The sequence below is a fragment of the Hemiscyllium ocellatum genome, chromosome 15 (assembly GCF_020745735.1).
Source record: "Hemiscyllium ocellatum isolate sHemOce1 chromosome 15, sHemOce1.pat.X.cur, whole genome shotgun sequence".
Taxonomy (NCBI): domain Eukaryota; kingdom Metazoa; phylum Chordata; class Chondrichthyes; order Orectolobiformes; family Hemiscylliidae; genus Hemiscyllium; species Hemiscyllium ocellatum.
Window position 1 is genome coordinate 69,318,677 of NC_083415.1, and position 21,391 is coordinate 69,340,067.

General features: G+C 41.8%; 1 protein-coding gene across 2 annotated transcripts in view; it reads left to right on the plus strand.

Annotated features, from left to right (window-relative positions):
• fer1l4 (fer-1 like family member 4) overlaps nt 1-21,391 on the plus strand; it is a 355,704-nt gene that overhangs the window by 219,893 nt on the left and 114,420 nt on the right. For both annotated transcript variants that reach the window (XM_060836605.1, XM_060836606.1), the window contains exons 29-33: nt 8,273-8,309; nt 12,153-12,259; nt 14,929-15,063; nt 18,393-18,503; nt 19,644-19,771. In XM_060836605.1, coding sequence (XP_060692588.1) covers nt 8,273-8,309; nt 12,153-12,259; nt 14,929-15,063; nt 18,393-18,503; nt 19,644-19,771 — 518 coding nt within the window. The remainder of the gene's footprint in view (nt 1-8,272; nt 8,310-12,152; nt 12,260-14,928; nt 15,064-18,392; nt 18,504-19,643; nt 19,772-21,391) is intronic.

Sequence of the window (21,391 nt, forward strand, 5' to 3'; positions counted from 1 at the left end):
GGGAAGTCCACCACCTGCAAGTTCCCCTCCACTCACCATCTTGACTTGGAAATATATTGCCATTTCTTCAATGTCGTTTGATCAAAATCCTGTAATTCCCTCCCTAATGACACAGTGGTCTACCTACAGCATGTGGATTCCAGCAGTTCAAGAGGGCAGTTCAGTACCAACTTTAATGAAAATACACTTTATTCTTGCAACACAGTTAAAATACAAAAAAAAATTGGCGTGACTTTACTGAAATACCTATCAAAATAATTTATTATTTAATCTTTAATCAACAATTGTTCCAGAACAGGCAGCATCTCATAAATGCAGCAGGGCAGGCAGCATCCAAGGTGCAGGAGAATCGACGTTTCAGGCATGAGCCCTTGTTCAGGAAAAGTGCCTGAAGAAGGGTTCATACCCGAAACGTCGATTCTCCTGCACCTTGGATGCTGCCTGACCTGCTGCGCTTTTCCAGCAACACATTTTCAGTTCTGATCTCCAGCATCTGCAGTCCTCACTTTCTCCCAGCATCTCATAAATCCACACTTTGGCAAAAAAGGCTATTCAGCAAAACGGTTACAATTCTCGTCTGCCATCTCTCTCCATTCGAGAAGAAAGAACCAATCTGTCCCTTTTGATTTTGAAGAGGAAGCCTTGAAGTGTAAGATTTCACTCTAACAACTGGGAACTCAAGCTTTTAGACCAGCAGAAACCTTCAACTAACTGAAAGCAAAACTAAAAGCCTTCCTATGTTTGTATGAGCCTTGATCCACCCACCTGTCCACTCATGATTCATTTGTCTCATTTAAACAAAAACTCCCAGTAAAAATTCAAAGGCTGTTTATGTACTGCCTGTCTGAAGGAGACGTTTTGTCACTACGGTGACAACACCCCTTTGAAAGAGGAACAGCACAGATCACCTCTCCAGGAAACAGTCTCATCTCACTTGGCTCTGTATGTGTCAGTTTGTATGCCTTTTGGAATTTTTAAAAAGAGAATACAGTTGATGTTATAGAGTTATAAGTTAATAATTTATATTTTGTTCCTGTCATTAGTTAAAAACATTTTGCTGACAACAAATATTTATTTTCATGTTACTGAAAAAAACCTGATGTAATGATTGTAACGAGGCCAGCCAGGTGGACATCATAGAATATGAGTTCCCTGATTGGAGCTGATAACCTGGATGACCCAATAGCATATATTTCCTGAACTTTAGCTGATACAGAGTGCAAATACGCCCAGATAGAGAAGGAAGGTTTGGCAGTCATCTTTGGTATGAGGAAGTTCCATCAATACCTTTACGGACAAGAGGACAAGACCATGCCACCCATGGTTTCAGATTAAATTCAGCAGTGGGCTCTTATTCTAAGTGCATACAATTATACAATCCAGAAGGCCAAGTAGCAAATGCGAATGCCTTGAACCGCCTAATGCTGACAGATACACTACCAATGGTGCTGCCGCTGGAAGAGTCTGTTCTGGTTTTAAACTTTCTGGACAGCCTTCTGGTGATCACAGTATCAGACTGTGGGCGCAAGAAGACCCTGTCTTGGCAAAACTAAATCAACTGGTGGTGATACGGGAACCGAGAGGGCCATCACAACCAGAATTGAAACCTTACTGGGCCCAGTGAGACCAGAGAGATCACCATTGAAAATGATGTTTTATTATGGGAGCAAGACTGATTGTCCTGAGTAAAGGTACCTACCAGATACTAGCTGAATGTCACCAGGGTCAACCAAAGGTTTCCTAAATAAAGATGTTGGCAAGAAGGTATGACTGGTCTGGTGGCCAGGATTGTATGCAAACAGGGACAAAAATTGCAGCCATCAATTCCCCCAAATTAATGGGAATGGCCGGGTTGACCCTGAACTCAGCTACAACTCAACTATGCTGGCCCTTTCATGAGCTCAGCATTCTTAGTCATTGTGGTCACCCACTCAAAAGTGTTTGGAGATGCATAGAGTTCATAGAACATAGAACATGGAACAAAACTGCAGAACAGCCCTTCAGCCCTCGATGTTGCATGAACCTGTGAACTAATCTAAGCTCATCCCCCTAGACTGTTCATTTCTCAAAAACAGGGACAATGAAAGAAAAGCTGTGAGCATCTTTTGCAATATATGGGCTCCCGGAAGTGCTGGTCACAGACAACTAGCTATAATATACCAGTGGGGAATTTGAGTATTTCCTAAAGTCAAATGGCATTTAACATGTAAGAACAGCTCCATACCATCTATCGTCCAATATTCTGGTGGAAAGAACAGTCCAAACTTTGAAGGCAAGCTTAAAGAAACAGCCTACAGCTTCAGTAGATACCATACTGTCCCGGTTCCAATTTGATTATAGGACCACCCCTCATACAACAGGGATAGCTCCAGCAGAGTTGCTAATGAGAGAAGACTCCACATCATGTTAAATGTGATAATTCAGGACCTGAATGGGAAGGTGAAACAGCATCAGGAATACCAATGACAGGCACAAGAATCCTCAAAGGGATAGAGGCAGTTTACTTCAGGGAACGAAGTTTGATGCCAAAACCACAGGTATGGCCCTACAGGTTAAGAGGCATGGTGAATGCGAGGTCGGGCCCATGACATATGAAAATCAGGTAGATTAGGTGGTCCTGAACAGGCATGTGGACCACATGAAAGCTTCAAGCTTGCAAATGGGGCAGTTGAAAAGCATGCATAGACCCTCAGAACAGCTGGAAAGGCTGTCAGAACCCGTGGCTTTTCCCTCCTCTGTCTAGCATTGAAGAAACTTCAGAGTTTGAGATGGATATGAGCATATGTCGCAGCTTCAACACCAATACTACGTAAAAAAGAGAATAAATTTCTTCTGAGACACTCTGGGTGCAAGAGCAGGCTAAGGTCTGGTACACATCACTCGTAACTGAAGCTGAGTTGGAGCAACCAGACCGGTGCAAAAATATCCCAGCAGAGGCTAAAAGAAAAAGAACAGGCCTACATCCTTGTACTTAGAGGGGGAGGGATATAGTGATTGTAACAACGTCAGCCAGTTGGACCTCATACAATATGAGTTACCTGATTGTGGCTGTTAACCTGGTCCAATCAGGGAGCCCTGGCTTACATATAAACAGGAGTATCAGAGGTAGAAACAGGGTAAAAACAATGACTGCAGATGCTGGAAACCAGATTCTGGATCAGTGGTGCTGGAAGAGCACAGCAGTTCAGGCAGCATCCAACGAGCAGTGAAATCGATGTTTCAGGCAAAAGCCTTTCATCAGGAGGCTTTTGCCTCAAACATCGATTTTGCTGCTCGTTGGATGCTGTCAGAGGTACTGTTCACTGAGAGCTGGCTCTGAGCAGTTGGACCAGTGTACTATGCACATGAAAATAAAAGGTGACTTAGTGATGGGATACTGGCCTCTGTAGAGTTATTTCACCTGATGAGCATATTCTTTTAACTTGAATTAGACGGTCAGTAAATTTGGGCACTTTGGTAGTTTGATCATATTTTCACATTTGTGATGATTCCAGGAGTAGTGCGGATTGATTTTCAGTGAACTACCCCAGTGAGTTTAACAGTTACACACCTTTTTGTCACATTTAAAGGGTGTTGGTTAGCTTAGGTGGCTTGACGGCTGGTTTGTGATGCGTAGCAACACCAACAGTGTGGGTTCCAAGCCTGCACCAGCTGAGGTTACCATGAAGCACTCTCCTTCTCAACCTCATCCCTCACCTGAGACCTGGTGACTCCCAAGTTAATCGACCATAAATCATCTCTCTCTTTAATTCAAGTGCAACCCTATAGTCCAGAACAATTATGATAATTTTGCATTTACATATTTAGAGATAGGACAACAGGACGATGTATCAAGGTTACTTAGGAATTTAAGGAATTCTGTAAAGGTAAACCAGGTAAACAACTTTAGCTGGGCATGCTGTGAATGTAGGGAGATCTGAACTGATAAAATAACTTCATTCTTATTGTTTAGTTTTGGATCAACAGACTCGGGTGAAAGCAGGATTTCAATATTTGTTCAAAAGTCATTTGATTGAATGTTATCAAAGCAGGTGGCATTTTTCAGTAGTATCAGTTCCTAATTCTGATGGATTGACTTGATTCTGCACAGATTAGAGGGAAGTAAAAGCAATAACAAAAACAGATTCTTACCCAATTCCTCTTTAGAAAATTCTATCAGTAGGGTGAGCAGTGCCTTGTTACTTACTGAGCATAATTTGTTGAAGGGATATTGGCAAGTGCCATTAATATTGAGAGCCAAGGAGAAATCAGCATTTATTGGACCAAATGAACAATGTCAATGTTGAGTCATGCCATTCAGTTTTAAAAATAGTCTCACTATTTTCCAAAGACTTATGAACCAAGCTATAACTAGTGGTCCTAATTATATGGTATACTTAACTGATGTGTTAATGTACAGCCACACCTGGGAAGAATATATAACACAGTTGGAAGCCCTATTTAAACAATTGCTGTTTACTGACGTAGAAGTAAATCTTGCTAAGAATAGGTTCATGAAAGCACAGGTAACTTGTCTGGGACTTCTCGTAGGACAAGGGCTTTAATTGGCAAGGGCAGGAAAAAACTTTGATAGAACTCCCTTTTCCTGTTTATAATACTAAATGGGGAATCATGACATTTTTGGGGATGTGTGGCTTCTATTGACTATTTGTGCCAATTGTCAGCACAATAGGTGCTCCCAGAACTGATTTATTGTCAAAGCAAGTTATTGGTCAAGAGAATGCTAAGCAGCTTTTGAGAATCTGATGTCATTCCTGTCATTTGTGGAAACGTTTAAGAATTAAAATGCTACACTGTTTCAGTGGAATCTGTTAACTTAATCTTATAATATAAAATGTGTTCATATTTTGGGAAGGATTGTATTGCTGATGAATTATCAAGAATTAAGTAATGTTAGAATCATTTGGAGATTAAGGAGGCGACAAGTAATTGTATGGACTTTGTATAATGAGTGAACAAAGCTGAATGAGTGTAAACACACATTTTTGTATTGTTCATGTTTTTATATCTAGATCATAATGAAATGCATTTGGAAAAATAAGTGTTTCATTTCCTTTAAATGGGGATAAATTGAGACTACATACATGTATTATGGACTGGAACATATTGAACTGTTTGGACACTTTCTGGTTAAACAGGGTTTTTTTCCCAAAATAAAGTCAAGAATTTAATGTTGGTTGTGGTCCACATGCTATTTGCAGAAAATCAAGTGATTTTTGAAAAAAAAACAGCTTTTAAAGAAATAATGTTTATTGCCCTTAATTGCTGGAAATGACGACTTGGGAGGTACTGTGGTCTTCTTTGCTAATGGTTGCCTGACTACTCTTACTGGTCTTGGTTTTTGAATCAAACATGAGGGAGTCAGAAGGAAGAAAACCTCTAAAATGTGAAGTAAAGCTGCAAGGCTCTTCTTCACTCTCTGTCTCTCATTTGAAGTAATTGGGAGCCTGATAACATTTCCACATCCCAGTATTTTGTCTACGTTGTACACCATAAATACCTGAACTGACCACTTCCAAAAGATTTGGAGTTAACCTGATTTCCATCTGAACTGAAGCGCACTTTGAAATCTTTTTTTCAGTTCATGTTTATCAGCAATTTGGCTTCTTGATGAGAAACCTGATGGATTGTGAGAATTCATCACATTCTGTCTTTTGTTTTTCAGACCATTGACCAATATACCTGATTTCTTTTCCTTTTCCTTTCTTCAAAATATCATCTCTACAGAGTCTTGCTTTTTTTTTGTGTTGTATGAGTGTGTTTGTGTTGGAATTAAAAGGATATATAGTTCTAATTCCAGATTTTAGTGCATGTTAACCAATTTGCCACCAATTTTTAGAAATGTCTTTTTTTTCATAAATGGATTAATTTTGAGTTCATTTAAAAAAAATAGGAATACAAATTAGAGGAGGTGTTGCACAGAGTTGGGGTCATGGGTGGTGTTGGGGCGGGGATATGTTGCACAGAGTTGGGGCGGGGTGGTGGTGTTGGAGCGGGGGGAGGTGTTGCACAGGATTGGGGGTGGGGCAGGGGAGGTGTTGCTCGGGATTGGGGGCAGGGTCTCACGCTCTGTGTGCTGCTGCAGTCTCCTGAATGAGGAGCAGACTTTAAAAACTGCGAGCCCCAGAGGAAGGGCATTTAATCAATTATCCGAATAATTGATTATCCAAACGAAATACTGCCCGCCCATTAGGTTCAGATAATCGAGGTTCCCTTGTACATGGATTTCAGTAAAGCGTTTGATAAGGTTCCCCATGGTAGGCTATTGCAGAAAATACAGAGGCATGGGATTGAGGGTGCTTTCGTGATTTGGATCAGAAATTGGCTAGTTGTAAGAAGACAGAAGGTGGTGGTTGATGGGAAATCCTCACCCTGGAGTTCGGTTACTAGTGGTGTACCACAAGGATTTGTTTTAGGTCAGATTGGCATAAGGAGGGAGGAATTAGATTAGATTACTTACAGTGTGGAAACAGGCTCTTCGGCCCAACAAGTCCACACCGACCCGCAACCCACCCATACCCCTACATTTACCCGTAACCTAACACTACGGACAATTTAGCATGGCCAATTCACCTGACCCGCACATCTTTGGACTGTGGGAGGAAACCGGAGCACCCGGAGGAAACCCACGCAGACACGGGGAGAACGTGCAAACTCCACACAGTCAGTTGCCTGAGTCGGGAAGTATTGTGTTGTGTTTGTCACTTTTTATAAATGACCTGGTTGAGAGCGTAGTGGATGGGTTACTAAATTTGCAGATGACACTAATGTTTGTGGAGTTGTGGACAGTGCGGAAGGAGGTTGCAGGTTACAGAGGGACATAAATAAGCTGCAGAGATGGGCTAAGAGGTGGCAAATGGAGTTTAATGTGGAAAAGAGTGAGTGGTTCACTTAGGCAGGAGTACAGACTACTGGGCTAATGGTAAGATTCTTAGTAGTGTGGATGAGCCAAGAGATCTCGGTGTTCATGTGCATACATCCCTGAAAGTTACCACCCATGTTGATCGGGTTGTTAAGAAGGTTTACAGTGTGTTAGATTTTATTGGTAGAGGGATTGAATTTCAGAGCCATGAGATCATATTGCAGCTATACAAAACTCTGCACCTGGAGTATTGCATACAGTTCTAGTCACCGCATTATAGGAAGGATGTGGAAGCTTTGGAAAGAGTTCAGAGAGATTTACTAAGATGTTGCCTGGTATGGAGGGAAGGTCTTATGAGAAAAGGCTGAGGGACTTGAGGCTGTATTCGTTAGAGAGAAGGTGGTTGAGACGTGACTTAATAGAGACATACAAGATGATCAGAGGGTTAGATAGGGTGGATAGTGAGTCTTTTTCCTCGGATGGTGATGGCTAGCACGAGGGGCCATAGCTTTAAACTGAAGGGTGATAGATATAGGACAGATGTCAGAAGTAGGTTCTTTACTCAGAGAGTAGTAAGGGTGTGAAATGCTTTGCCTGCAGCAGTGGTAGACTTGTAAATTTTATGGGCATTTCAATGGTCATTGGATAAACATATGGATGATAATGGAATAGTGTAGGTTAGAAGGGCTTCAGATTGGTTTCACAGGTTGGTGTAACATCGAGGGCCGAAGGGCCTGTAGTGAGTTATAATGTTCCATGTTCTATGTTGGTGACTGATCAAAACACTTGCACTAATGGAGCAACTCAAAGACTGTTGGAGCTTAATTAGCAGCATATTCACTACGCACCAGTCATCATCACCCTGTCAATGAGGCTGAGCTAAAATTTCCCCAATCCTTTTACCATTTACTGTTTTCTTGTTCCTCATGATAGCGGATGTTGTAAGCAATTGCCTCTTCTCAGACACACTCTACATCACTTTCAAAGCTGTTATAAATGCCCTGTTTTCAGAAAATTCCTGCACATCTCCTTTTCTTGATAAAGATTTACACAAGGGCATCCCTAATATTCCAGGCTTTGGCATTTTGTATATACACTTGCTTTGTCCAATCAGTGGATGCTGTGCCCTTAGACTCTAGGTTTTTGCTTGAATTTGCCCTTAAACCCTTCACAGGTCATTTACCAAGTCTGGGAAAAGGAAACATTGCCATTCAGCAGGTTTGTGACCTTTGAGCTGAGATACGTGCATTGAAAATGACCTGAGAGTGCCAGTCTGGGGTGCAAAAGTTCAATGAGTGTAAAGTTGAAAAGACTTTGCAGATAATGGAGGAAGAGTTACAATTCCATGATTGCTGAAAGATATGGATAAAATATAAACAGAATAATATCAGGAATTACTCTGTTTTTCAGGAAAAAGAACATAAAGAAGAAGAAGCTAATGAACAAGGTGAGTTATTACCAAGCAACAAGAGTAGGCCATTCGGTCCCTCAAACCTGCTCTGTCATTCAATCAGATCCTGATTGATTAGCTGCATCAATTTCACCTTCCCACGTTATACCATTTGTCATTGATTCCCTTAATAGCCAAACATCTGTCAATTTCTGACTTAAAAATACTCAAATACTGAGCATCCACAGCTCTCTGGGATAGAGAATTCCAAAGACTCACAGCCTTCTGCATGTAGTGTTATAATCCATCTGCCAACTTCTTGTCCAATCATTTATCTGTCTAGGTTCCTATCTGTGACCTCTTCACACTCATGGACAATACTCATGGAATACTCATAGAATACTCATGGACAAAGACAAGAATGGTCCTAAAGGAAGAGTGCTAAATTGGGGGAAGGCCAACTCTACCAAAATTCGGCAGGAGCTGGGGACTATAAATTGGGAGCAGCTATTTGAAGTGAGGGAAGGGAGAGAGGAAATATCTGGGGCTATAACAGATATCTTTGCAGCATCCTTGAACACAGGGGGAGATCCCAGAGGACTGGAGAATTGCTAATGTTGTCCCCTTGTTAAAGAAGGGTAACAGGGATAATCGAGGTAGTTACAGACCTGTAAGCCCAACATCAGTGGTAGGGAAGCTACTGGAGAAGATACTAAGGCATAGAATATATACCCATTTGGAAGAAAATGGGCTTATCATTGAAAGGCAACATGGTTTTGTGCAGGGAAGGTCATGTCTTACAAACCTAATAGAATTCTTTGAAGGGATGACAAAGTTGATTGATGTGGGAAGGAATGTAGATGTCATAGACATGGACTTTAGTAAGGCATATGATAAGGTTCCCCATAATAATATGATGAAGTAGATGAAGTCGCATGGGGTTCCAGGGTGTCCTACTAGATGGATAGAGAACTGGCTGGACAACAGGAGACAGAGAGTAGTAGTGGAAGGGAGCTTCTCAAAATGGAGACCTGTGACCAGTGGTGTCCCACAAGGAGCCGTGCTGGAACCACTGTTGTTCATGATATATATAAATGATTTGGAGGAAGGTGTAGCTTGCCTCATTAGCAAGTTTGAAAATGACACTTAGATTGTTGGAGTAGCAGATAGTGAAGGGGACTGTCAGAGAATACAGCTGAAAATGTGTTGCTGGAAAAGCGCAGCAGGTCAGGCAGCATCCAAGGAACAGGAAATTCAATGTTTCGGGCGTAAGCCCTGTCAGAGAATACAGCAGAATATAGATAGATTGAAGAGTTGGGCAGAGAAATGGCAGATGGAGTTCAATCCGGACAAATGCGAGATGATGTTTTTTGGAAGATGCAATTCCAGAGCGAACTATACAGTAAATGGAAAAGTGCTGGGGAAAATTGATGTACAGAGATATGTGGGTGTTCAGGGCCATTGTTTTCTTAAGGTGGCAACGCAGATCAGTAGAGTGGTCAAGAAGGTATAAAGCATGCTTTCCTTCATCAGACGGGGTATTGAGTACAAGAGTTGGCAGGTCATGTTACAATTGTATAAGACTTTGGTTCGGCCACATTTGGAATACTGTGTACAGTTATGGTAGCCACATTACAAAAAGTATGCGGATGCTTTGGAGAGGGTGCAGAGGAGGTTCACCAGGATGCTGTCTGGTATGGAGGGTGCTAGCTATGAGGAGAGGTTGAGTAGATTAGGATTATTTTCATTGGAAAGAAGAAGGTTGGAGGGACCTGATTGAGGTTTACAAAATCATAAGGGGTGTAGACAGGGTGGATAGCAAGAAACTTTTTCCCAGAGTGGAGGACTTAATTTCTAAGGTTCATAAGTTCAAAGTGAGAGGGGAAAAGGGAGATATATGTTCTTCACGCAGAGTGTGGTGGGTGCCCGGAATGTGTTGCCAGCAGAGGTAGCAAGGGTGAGAATGATAGCATCATTTAAGGTGTATCTGGATAGATACATGAATGGGCAGGGAGCAAAGGGATACAGATCCTTAGAAAATAGAACATAAAACAATACAGCACAGAACAGACCCTTTAGCCCACGATATTGTGCCGAACATCTGTCCTAGCTTAAGCACCTATCCAATTGCCGCTTAAAGGCCACCAATGATTCCGACTCTGCCACTCCCACAGACAGTGCATTCCATGCCCCCACCACTCTCTGGGTAAAGAACCTACCCCTGACATCCCCCCATACCTTCCACCCTTCACCTTAAATTTATGTCCTCTTGTAACACACTGTTGTACCCGGGGAAAAAGTCTCTGACTGTCTACTCTATCTATTCCCCTGATCATCTTATAAATCTCTATCAAGTCACCCCTCATCCTTCGCCGTTCCAATGAGAAGTTCTAGCACTCTCAACCTATCATTGTATGACCTATTCTCCATTCCAGGCAACATCCTGGTAAATCTCCTCTGCACCCTCTCTAAAGCTTCCACATCTTTCCTAAAGTGAGGCGACCAGAACTGCACACAGTATTCCAAATGTGGCCTTACCAAGGTCCTGAACAGCTGCAACATCACCTCACGACTATTGAATTCAATCCCTCTGCTAATGAACGCTAATACACCATAGGCCTTCTTACAAGCTCTATCCACCTGAGTGGCAACTTTCAAAGATCTTTGAACATAGACCCCAAGATCCTTCTGCTCCTCCACCTTACTAAGAACCCTATCGTTAACCCTGTATTCTTCATTCTTATTTGTCCTTCCAAAATGGACAACCTCACACTCGACAAGTCGAACTCCATCTGCCACTCCTCCGCCCAGCTCTCCGACAATAGCTCTCCTCACTATCCACAATTCCACCAATCTTAGATGGCAAATTTAGATAGAGGATATGGATCGCCGCAGGCCTGGAGGACCAAAGGACCTGTTCCTGTGCTGTAATGTTCTTTTTTTTTTATTCCCCTCTTTTCACCCGAACCTCGGCACCTAGCTTTGTATTGATAGCAAATAAATGAATTGCATTCATCCTGTTCATCTAACTATTTGATGTGGATTGAAAATAGCTGGTCCTATATCCTCCTGCACTAGTTAGAAGCTGACACAGTCTGGAACCCTGAAGGCATGTTTTCCATTTTGTGACTTCACTAAGCATTCTCTTCAGGTCTCCATTTCTTCCACTCCATCACCACCACTCCCATTAGAAAGCCCATCACTAAATATGAGATGCTGTTCTTCCAGCTTGTGCTGAGGAGTGCAAGGCTCAACATGAGCTGGAGGAACAGCATCTTGTTTTCTGCTTGGTGACCTTGCAGCCTTCAGGACTCACCATTGAGCTCAATAATTTTAGGCATGAATATTTCCTTTCATTTCCTTTGTCCACTCACAACTTGTCATCACATGGGTTCCTTTCATCGCAGCCAATCCATTTTCACCCACTAATGGTCACTATTACTCCTATTCTTACTCCTGGCTCACAGTTATCCATCCCTTTGACTGCCCAACTGCTATTCTCTTTCTCTGTGCTCCATCTCTACCTATCATTACCTACCTTTAGCTACCCTGCACCCCCAACCCCACCACACCCAACCTTCAACATGTATACCAACCTTTTCCTAGCTGAAATCGGTTCTGAAGAAGTGTCATTGGACTTGAAACATTAACTCTGCTTTCTCTCCACAGTTACTGCTGTTTCTGCTGAGTTTCTCCAGAAATTTCTGTTTTTGTTTCAACTTTATGACTTGCTTCTGTATGGAAGGAACAGGTTTGTTGAATACAGTAGCTCCACCTTTACAAGGAAATTTTGATATAAAATACTAGTCAAAAATTCATTTCTGAAACCTAAAATTAGGAATATTATTCAGAGATTTAGTGAGATAACTATTGGCATTCATTCCGTTCTGAATTTTACAGATGTTACTCATCTTAATATGCCAACATTTGATGAGATAGAAGAAGAAGCCAATAGGATAGATGAGCTGGTGACCACAACAACCAAGAAAACCATAGCAACATTTCAGGTAAATCAACTTCACCGAACCATCATTTTACTTCACACTGTTTCATGATTACCCAAATAAGTGAAGCATAGCATCGTAAATTTCATATCTGATTCCTGTTCTAACAAAAAACAGTATTGGTTAATTTTCGTAATTTCAAATTGTTCCTACATAATAATATTTGCACTGGAGCATCCTTATCCCTTGCACCTTGGAATTCTGCATTTAAGTAATAGTCTACTTTTTTGTTCTTCCCAACAAAGTGAACAATTTCTCATTTTCCAACATAACACCTTCATCCACCATATTTTTGTATAATCACTCAACCCTATTGATATCGGTGTGCATCCTTATGACCTCTTCACTTTCCTATATATCTTTGTATCATCGGCAAACATAGCTACAGGTGCCTTTGCTCCCCTCATTTACATTATTCATTAAAAGAAAGGAATATCACCTCTGGCAATGATTTTTTTTCATCTTCACTCTCCGCGGGAGTAGTACTGGATGATTGGAAAGAGGCAAATGTTGTTCCTCTGTTCAAGAAAAGGAATAGGGAAATCCCTGGGAATTACAGACCAGTCAGTTCTACATCTGTGATAAGCAAGGTACTGGAAAGGATTTTGAGAGGTAGGATTTATGACTATTTGGAAAAAAACTTAATTTGATTAAAGCTAGTCAACATGGCTTTATGGGGGACGGGTCATTCCTCATAAGCCTTATTGAGTTCTTTGAGGATGTGATGAAACAAGTTGATGAAAGTCAAGCAGTGGATGTGGTGTGTATGGATTTCAGTAGGGCATTTGATAAGATAAACGGGTAAAAAATATTCCTGATGAAGGGCTTATGCCCGAAACGTCGAATTTCCTATTCCTTGGATGCTGCCTAACCTGCTGTGCTTTAACCACCAACACATTTTCAGCATTTGATAAGATAGCCAGAGACTTTTCCCCAGGGCAGAAATGACTGTCACGAGGGGTCTAATTTTAAGATGATTGGAGGAAGATATACGGGAGATGTCAGAGCTAGGTTTTTTATGCAGAAAGTGGTGGGCGTGTGGAATGCACTGCCAGCAGTGATAGTAAAGTCAGAGACATTAGGGACATTTAAGCGATTGCTGGACAAGCACATGGACGGCAGTAAAATGAGGGGTATGTAAGTTTGGTTGATCTGAGATTAGGATAAATGCTCGGCACAACATCATGTGCTAACAGTTGGATTATTCAGGTAGGTAAAAACAATGTCTGCAGATGCTAGAAACCAGATTCTGGATCAGTGGTGCTGGAAGAGCACAGCAGTTCAGGCAGCATCCAAAGAGCAGCAAAATTGACGTTTCGGGCAAAACCCTTCATCAGGAACCATCTGATGAAGGGCTTTTGCCCGAAACATCGATTTCGCTGCTCGTTGGATGCTGCCTGAACTGCTGTGCTCTTCTAGCATCACTGATCCAGAGTTGGATTATTCAGCTCATTGAGCCTACCCAACCATTCTAGATCATTGTTGATCGTCTCCTGAGTGCCTTTTTTCCTGCCCCATCTCCATAACCTTTCTGTAGTTACTCTCCAAACACCTATTGATTTCAAACATAGAACAGTGCAGCACAGCAGAAGCCCTTCAGCCTTCGATGTTGTGCTGACCATTTATCCTAAGAACAAACTAACCTACATACCCTTCATTTTGCTATCATCCATGTGCCTATCCAAGAGTTGCTTAAATGTCCCTAATATATCTGACTCTACTCCCACTGCTGGCAGTGCATTCCATGCACCTACCGCTCTCTGTGTAAAGAGGCTAACTCTGACATCTCCCCTAAACCTTCCAACAATCACTTTAAAATTATGCCCCTTCATGTTGGACATCCTAGACAACCTCCACATTTCTGTTGTATATTTCCCTGAGGACATCTATTCCCAGTTTATGCTCCACAGTTCCTGCCTAATAGCATTGTAATTTCCCAATTAAATACTTTCCCATACTGTCTGCTCCTATCCGTCTTCATGATTATAATAAAGATATGGAATTGTGATCACTATCACCAAAATGCTCTCCCACTGAGCGATCTGACACCTGGCATGGTTTGTTGCCAAGCACCAAATCCACTCTGTAGTCAGCCTGTCTACATATTGCGACAGGAACCCTTCCTGAACACATCTGACAAAATCTGCTCCATCCAAACTATTTGAACTAAGGAAGTTCCAATCAATATACGGGAAGTTAATGTCACCCATGACAACAACTGGTACTTCTGTACCTTTCCAAAACGTACCTCCCAATCTGCTCCTCATGTCTCTATTGCTACTGGAGGCACTGGAGAAAACTCCCAATAAAATGACGGCTCCTTTCCTGTCTCTGACTTCCACCCATATTGACTCGAAAGACAAACCCTCCTCAACGACCTCCATTTCCTCAGCTGTGATACTATCCTTGATTACCAATGCCAATCCTCCACCACATCAAGGGCTGAGGGGCTTGTACGGTGCTGCACTGTTCTATGTTCTATATTTAATTTAGCTTGAATTTGATTGCATTAGCACTTGGAATATAGCCTCAAAGTTTACAGAGATTGTCGATCATGACTATAACCTTATGATGATTATTCAACTCAATTTTATGAACCCCAAAAACTCTTCACCTATCCAGACTTTTCTACATTGCAGTGAATGTAAACAATTCCTTCTATATTGTTGCAGATTTTCAACACGGAACTGGAGTCAGAATTCTTTAACTTTGAAGATTGGCTCTATATCTTCCCTCTGTACCGGGGTAAAGCCAATGGAAATGAATTTGGAGATAAAGTTGATGATCGAAGTATGGGCAAATACAAGGTCAGCTTTGTGAATTGTTTAGTAATTTAGTGATTGTGCTCAGGCCCTGGCTGTAACTGGTGAATCACGTGATTGTTGCATTGATATGGCCATGTTTGTTATGTGTATCTCTGTGGAAAAACAATGATAAAGTGCATGAAGATAAAACTCAAATCCTACTCTTCGCCATCAAATAGGTTTTATGTAACAATTAGCTTAAGCTAAAAGGAATAGGAGCAGGCATGGGGCATTTGTTCTGTCAAGTCGGATCTGGTATTTGTAGCTGATTCTTGACCCTAGATTCTGCTGATTCTGCTTTCCTTACCAATTCTTAAATCCCTAGATTACCTAGTCCAACAGTGCATTAGTCTCAACCTTGAATATACTCAGTTCCTGAACATCAACTACTCTCTGAGGTAGAGATTTTCAGAGATTCACAAGCCTCAGTGAAAAGAAAATTCTCCTTGTCTCAGTCTGAAGTGACTGTCCTTTTATTTTGAGGCTATTGTTTATATTTTCCCGGGATTGAGCCACTCCAAGGGCCTTTAAAAATAGCAGGCAGAATTCTATTCCAGGATTTCTGTTCCCATTCCTTGTGATGGCAGTGTTCATCTGTATGGGATAAAGGTGCTGGCTGTGAACCTATGACCTATACTCCCAATTTGGTTGGTTCTGTCTCAGGGGTGTCATCTCATTTCCCCGACAGAAAACATATTTTCAGAGTCCAGAGAACAGATGGCTTAGGACCCATGTACCCATCACACCTTCACATGCCTCTTCCCTGGTCTGTCCTCCACCCTCAAAGCCCACCCAGCTAGTGTGCACTATGAACCATGTAATAAAAATGGCAAGTCTTGAAATGTACTTAAAAATAAACAATCTAAAATCATCTTTAAAAATAACTGCTCCTTTTACAATCTTAAAATTGTACATCAGACAGAACCAGTACAACAAAGCCTTACCTCCTTTCACACCTTTTCATCTTATCCAAAAACATATAGACATTTTAAAACACATTTCAATAAAAGAATAATTCATTGTAATCTCATTAAGGTATCAACCAATTAAAGTGAACAGTCCACTTCAACTAGCAAAAAATAAAAATAAGACCATAAGAACTAGGAGCAGGAGTAGGCCATCTGGCCCTTCCAGCCTGCTCCACCATTCAATAAGATCACGGCTGATCTTTTCGTGACCTCAGCTCCACTTACCCATCCTGCCACCGTATTTCTCAATTCCTTTACTGATCAAAAAATTATCCATCTTCTCTTTAAAAACGTACCGAGGAAGCGTCCACAACTTCACTGGGCAAGGAATTCCATAGATTCACAACCTTCTGGATGAAGAAGTTCCTTCTCAATTCAGTCCTAACCTGCTCCTCTTAATTTTGAGGCCATGCCCCCTTGTTCTAATGGAACCATCCTTTCTGTTTCTATCCTATCTATATCCTTCATTATTTTATCTGATTTGATAAAATCCCCCCATTCTTCTAAATTCCAGTGAATACAGTCCCAGTCTACTCAGTCTCTCCTCATAAGCCAACCCCCTCAACTCTTGAGTCAGCCTAGTGAATCTCGTCTGCACCCCCTGCAGAACCAGTACATCTTTTCTCAAGTAAGGAGACCAAAACTGCACACATTACTCCAGGTGTGGCCTTACCAGCACCTATACAGCTGCAACATAGCTTCCTTACTTTTAAGTTAGAAACTTTTAGCAATGAAGGACAAAGTTCCATCTGCCTTCTTAATGACCAAAGCAATTGCTGATATTTTCATTATCGAGTTTGGAGCTTAGTTAAGCATTTATAATGAGGCTATCTGTGAACTGTATCAAAAGAAACAGATGGCCAAATATCTGTTTCTTCAGATTGCCTTGTTATAAATGCTTGGATGAGCTTCAGGACTCAATAACATTAGGACAAGTTGACTTGCAGGATTGCAGGGATGGAGCAGAGAGAATGGGACTGAATAGAATCCTCTACAGAGAATGAACATGGACTTTATAAGATGAGTACCCATTATCTGTGCTTTAATGATTCTACCAGCTTAATATGATGTCTGGAGTGATTGCTCCACCTGTAAGGCTGATGGAAACTCCACCATGGTGAGTTTTGGAATCCCTGACAATCACGCAGCTCGCTCACTGTTTCTGTGCCTTTGAAGTCTAAGGTTCCTCCACCAAGAGCTATCAGCCAATAAGTAGGTGGACAACTCTTCAGTCCCAGCAGCATCATAGGAAGTGGTGGCCATTCCTGGCACTGCAGATGACTTGATGTTCCTAAACAGCAACTTTGTTAGAGACTCTAGAAGTGAGGTGGGTTAAGTGGGCTCAATGGAGAAAGGCAGCTTCCAACAGGGTACAGGAAAGGGGTAGCGGCATCTCTTTTAACAGTATGGGGCTTTCATGCAAAGATGCGAATGGAAATTGTCCATAGGCCTCATAGTGACTTGTCCAGAGATAACTCTATCCTGAACTCACAGGGAGACCATCAGCGCAATGTGGCAATCAACACACCACAGCTGATGTCCTCAAGTGGCCCTTAATTAGCAAGTTCAGCACCTGTGTTGACCTGGGAATGGATAGACTGTCCTTGATAATCCGTAGTTATGACTTGATCAGGGAGAAACAGGAAGGCAGCAAGCTCTCCATTCCACACTTTCTCCCCTGCATATCCAGCATACTGTCATTCCCGGCCCATTCATGAACTGGAAATCTAATACAATCTTTTCAATCAATTCCTACACCTAAACTTCTTCCAACTTACTGCCTCGTAGTGATTTGAATTGTTACAAAATTTGTTACCTAGAATAAGGTAACTGAAGAAATGCGATAAGAATATGGGAAATTATGGAGAAATGGTGGTACTGTGGTGATTACACTTGACTAGTCATTCAGAATCCTAGACTAATGTTTTGAAAACATGGGTTCAATCCCACCATGGTGGGTCAGGGAATTCAAATTCAATACATTATGTCTGGAATTATAAATTATATAGATTCAGTGATGATGACCATGAAACTATCATCAATTGTTAAAAACCCAATTGGCTCACTTTTGATAATAAAATCTGCTAATATGCCCTACATGTGGTTCCAGATCCACAGCAATGTATCTGTCACTTAACTGTCCTCTGAAACGGTCAGGCAAGCCACTCATTTTGAGGGCAATTAGGGATGGGCAATAAATGTTGCACCGGCTACAACCCTGGAAAGAGTAAAGAAACAAAGGCTGGAGTTTCTTGGTTAAGGCTTTGGAATTTGAGTTCCAGGGGTGTCAGAGTGGAAGGGATGGGTGGGAGCTCAAGTTGGGGCACCCTTGGATTGATCTAATTTTGTCTTTTTTTTATTTAGGGTTCCTTCCTAATCTACCCAAATGATGAAGTGGAAGCTGACTTTAAGATATTCCAGGGTATCCCAAAGAACAGACCAATCAAAGTTCTTGTCAGGGTTTATTTGGTGAAAGTAAGTACAACTTCTCACTAGATTTTACAAATTTGCATGGCCACAATGGAATGTGTTAGGCTAATGAATGAAATAGAGTCTTTTTAATCTAATTCTGAATATATTTATTTTCCCAAGAAGCCTAAAGAAGGAAAGGGTGGAGTTTAATGGCTTTCCATTTGGTGTGTTTGGTAACAGGGGTAGTTTAATTGAATAGGAGGGTGGTTAGGTGGGCATCCTGATTAATTTTATACCCATGTCTGAGACTCATCTGTGCACTATTATCTTAGTGTCAGTAGGGTGCTTACCACATGGAAACTCAAAATATGTACCTCATCAGCACTGCATGTTTTTGGGAGAAGGGCCTTCTGATTCAATGGTACTCAGAGTCTGATTGAGCCACCACCTTCCAACTCCTTCTTCTACTACCCTGTTACCCTTAACCCCAAGATCTACCCTACCTGCCCTCATCTCTGGCCTTGGGATCCAGTGATGACACAAAACCTCAGGCTGGTATCATACTATGGTACACATCACCTCCTTGGGTGGAGCTACTGATACTACTGTCCTTTAGGGAAGGAAATCTGTCATCCTCACCCGGTATAGCCTACGTGTGACTTCAGACCCTCAGCAATCTGGTTTACTCTTAACTGTCAATTAGGGATGGGCAATAAAAAATGCTGGCCCAGCCAGTGCTGCCCTCATCCTGTGAATGAATAAAGATATAAAAGCACAGCTAAGTGGTCAGCAGTGCTTGGCAAGGACCTTCTTTTCCTGGGGATTTTGATCCTGGGGAAGCCCACTACAGTCCAGTGGTATGGACTACAATTTGCTTTTCCTGAAAGATGTGATGCAAGACTCTTCCCAGTGGGTAAAGCCACCATCATTTCCAATAAATGTTGTCCGCAGTACCAAGAGTTGAAATCTTATAGCAAATCTACAATAAATAAATATAATCCTGAGAATTTGGCCTGGACTTTCCACTTGCCAGATAGCCATGATTCCAGTGTGGGATTCTGTGGATTCCCCATCATAACATACTCCAAAGGAATTCCCAGGAAACAGCCCCCTACACTTGAAACCATCTGAAAGTATCTATGTTAATTACAGTTTTTGATAAACTTTTGTGATTTTCCAAACTAAAACTTTTTTTTAACCAAGGCAACTAATCTTGCTCCCACTGACTTGAATGGAAAATCCGATCCCTATATCGTTGTTAAAGTTGGTGAACAAGTCCAGGACAGTAAGGACCGGTACATCCCCAAACAACTGAACCCTGTCTTTGGAGAGTGAGTATTAGTGCAATTCTGTAACTATCAAAGCCAATATACTAAAATTCTGGAACCTGGATCGAAATGAAGTTGTTTTGTCATAGGTTATGGGGTTTCTCTGTCCAGAATTTCTTACCATACTAGTAGCTCAGTTAAGGAAAGGGCCTGAAAATGGTTTCTACAACAGACAACATGAAAATGGAAAAATACACAATGTACTGGTGTATGAAAACAGACTGATTAGGGACAAAACATTTAGGAAAATAAATCACTTGAAAGGATTAGTCACTGGTATTGGTTGGCAACGCTACTCTGTTCAGAATAACCTCAGGCAGTCTAGTCAGCCATTAAGGTGCTTGACATACAAGTCTGTCACTTGCTGTCCAAGAGGAAATGACCTGTTCTGTAGCTTGTCTTTTCAAGGGAAGGGATGCATTTCAAAGTCCCTATTATGAGAGTCTAACAATTGAGTTTTTGACCTCTCTAGAAGCAGCTCCATAGATAAACTTATGTTTATGGCCAAGAATACTAACCTATCCCCACTTTACCACACTGCTCCTGCCACCCCCTCTGTCTGCAGCTCCCCCTACCTCCACAGCCCATCCTGAAGAGAGGTTACACTTGAAACGTCTACTTCTCCTCCTCCTAATGCTGTCTGGTTTACTGTGTTCTTCCAGCCTCCTGCCTGTCTATTTTGGATTCCAGCATCTGCAGTTTTTTTTGTCTCTAAAGAAGATAAAGATCTCTGCAATCTGTTAAAAAGACATGACATGATCAATTTGTCAGTTTGACTTTTCACTAATTTGACTAATCTCAAATTATAAATATTCCAAAAAGTACTACTGAATGAAAATAAAATAGATTGCATTTAAAGATAGTAATGGAGATAATTTTAGTCATCCCTAAGACAGAGTCATAGAGTCAAAGAAATGTACAGCATGGAAACAGACCCTTTGGTCCAACCTGTCCATGCCGATCAGATATCCCAACCCAATCTAGTCCCACTTGCCAGCATCTGACCCATATCCCTCCAAACCCTTCCAATTCATATACCCATCCAAATGCCTCTTAAATGTTGCAATTGTACCAGCCTCCACCACATCATCTGGCAGCTCATTCCATACATGTACCACCCTCTGTGTGAAAAAGTTGCCCCGTAGGTCTCTTTTATATCTTTCCCCTCTCACCCAAAACCTATGCCCTCTAGTTCTGGACTCTCCGATTCCAGGGGAAAGACTTTGTCTATTTATGCTATCCATGCCCCTCATAATTTTGTAAACCTCTATAAGTAAAAAATGAGGTCTGCAGATGCTGGAGATCACAGCTGAAAATGTGTTGCTGGTTAAAGCACAGCAGGTTAGGCAGCATCTCAGGAATAGGGAATTCGACGTTTCGAGCATAAGCCCTTCATCAGGAATGAGAGAGTAGCCAAGCAGGCTAAGATAAAAGGTAGGGAGGAGGGACTTGGGGGAGGGGCGATGGAGGTGGGATAGGTGGAAGGAGGTCAAGGTGAGGGTGATAGGCCGGAGTGGGGTGGAGACGGAGAGGTCAGTAAGGAGATTGCAGGTTAGGAGGGCGGTGCTGCTGAGGAAGGAGATGTGGCTGTGGTAACGAGTCTGTTTGAGAACGTGGCTGAAG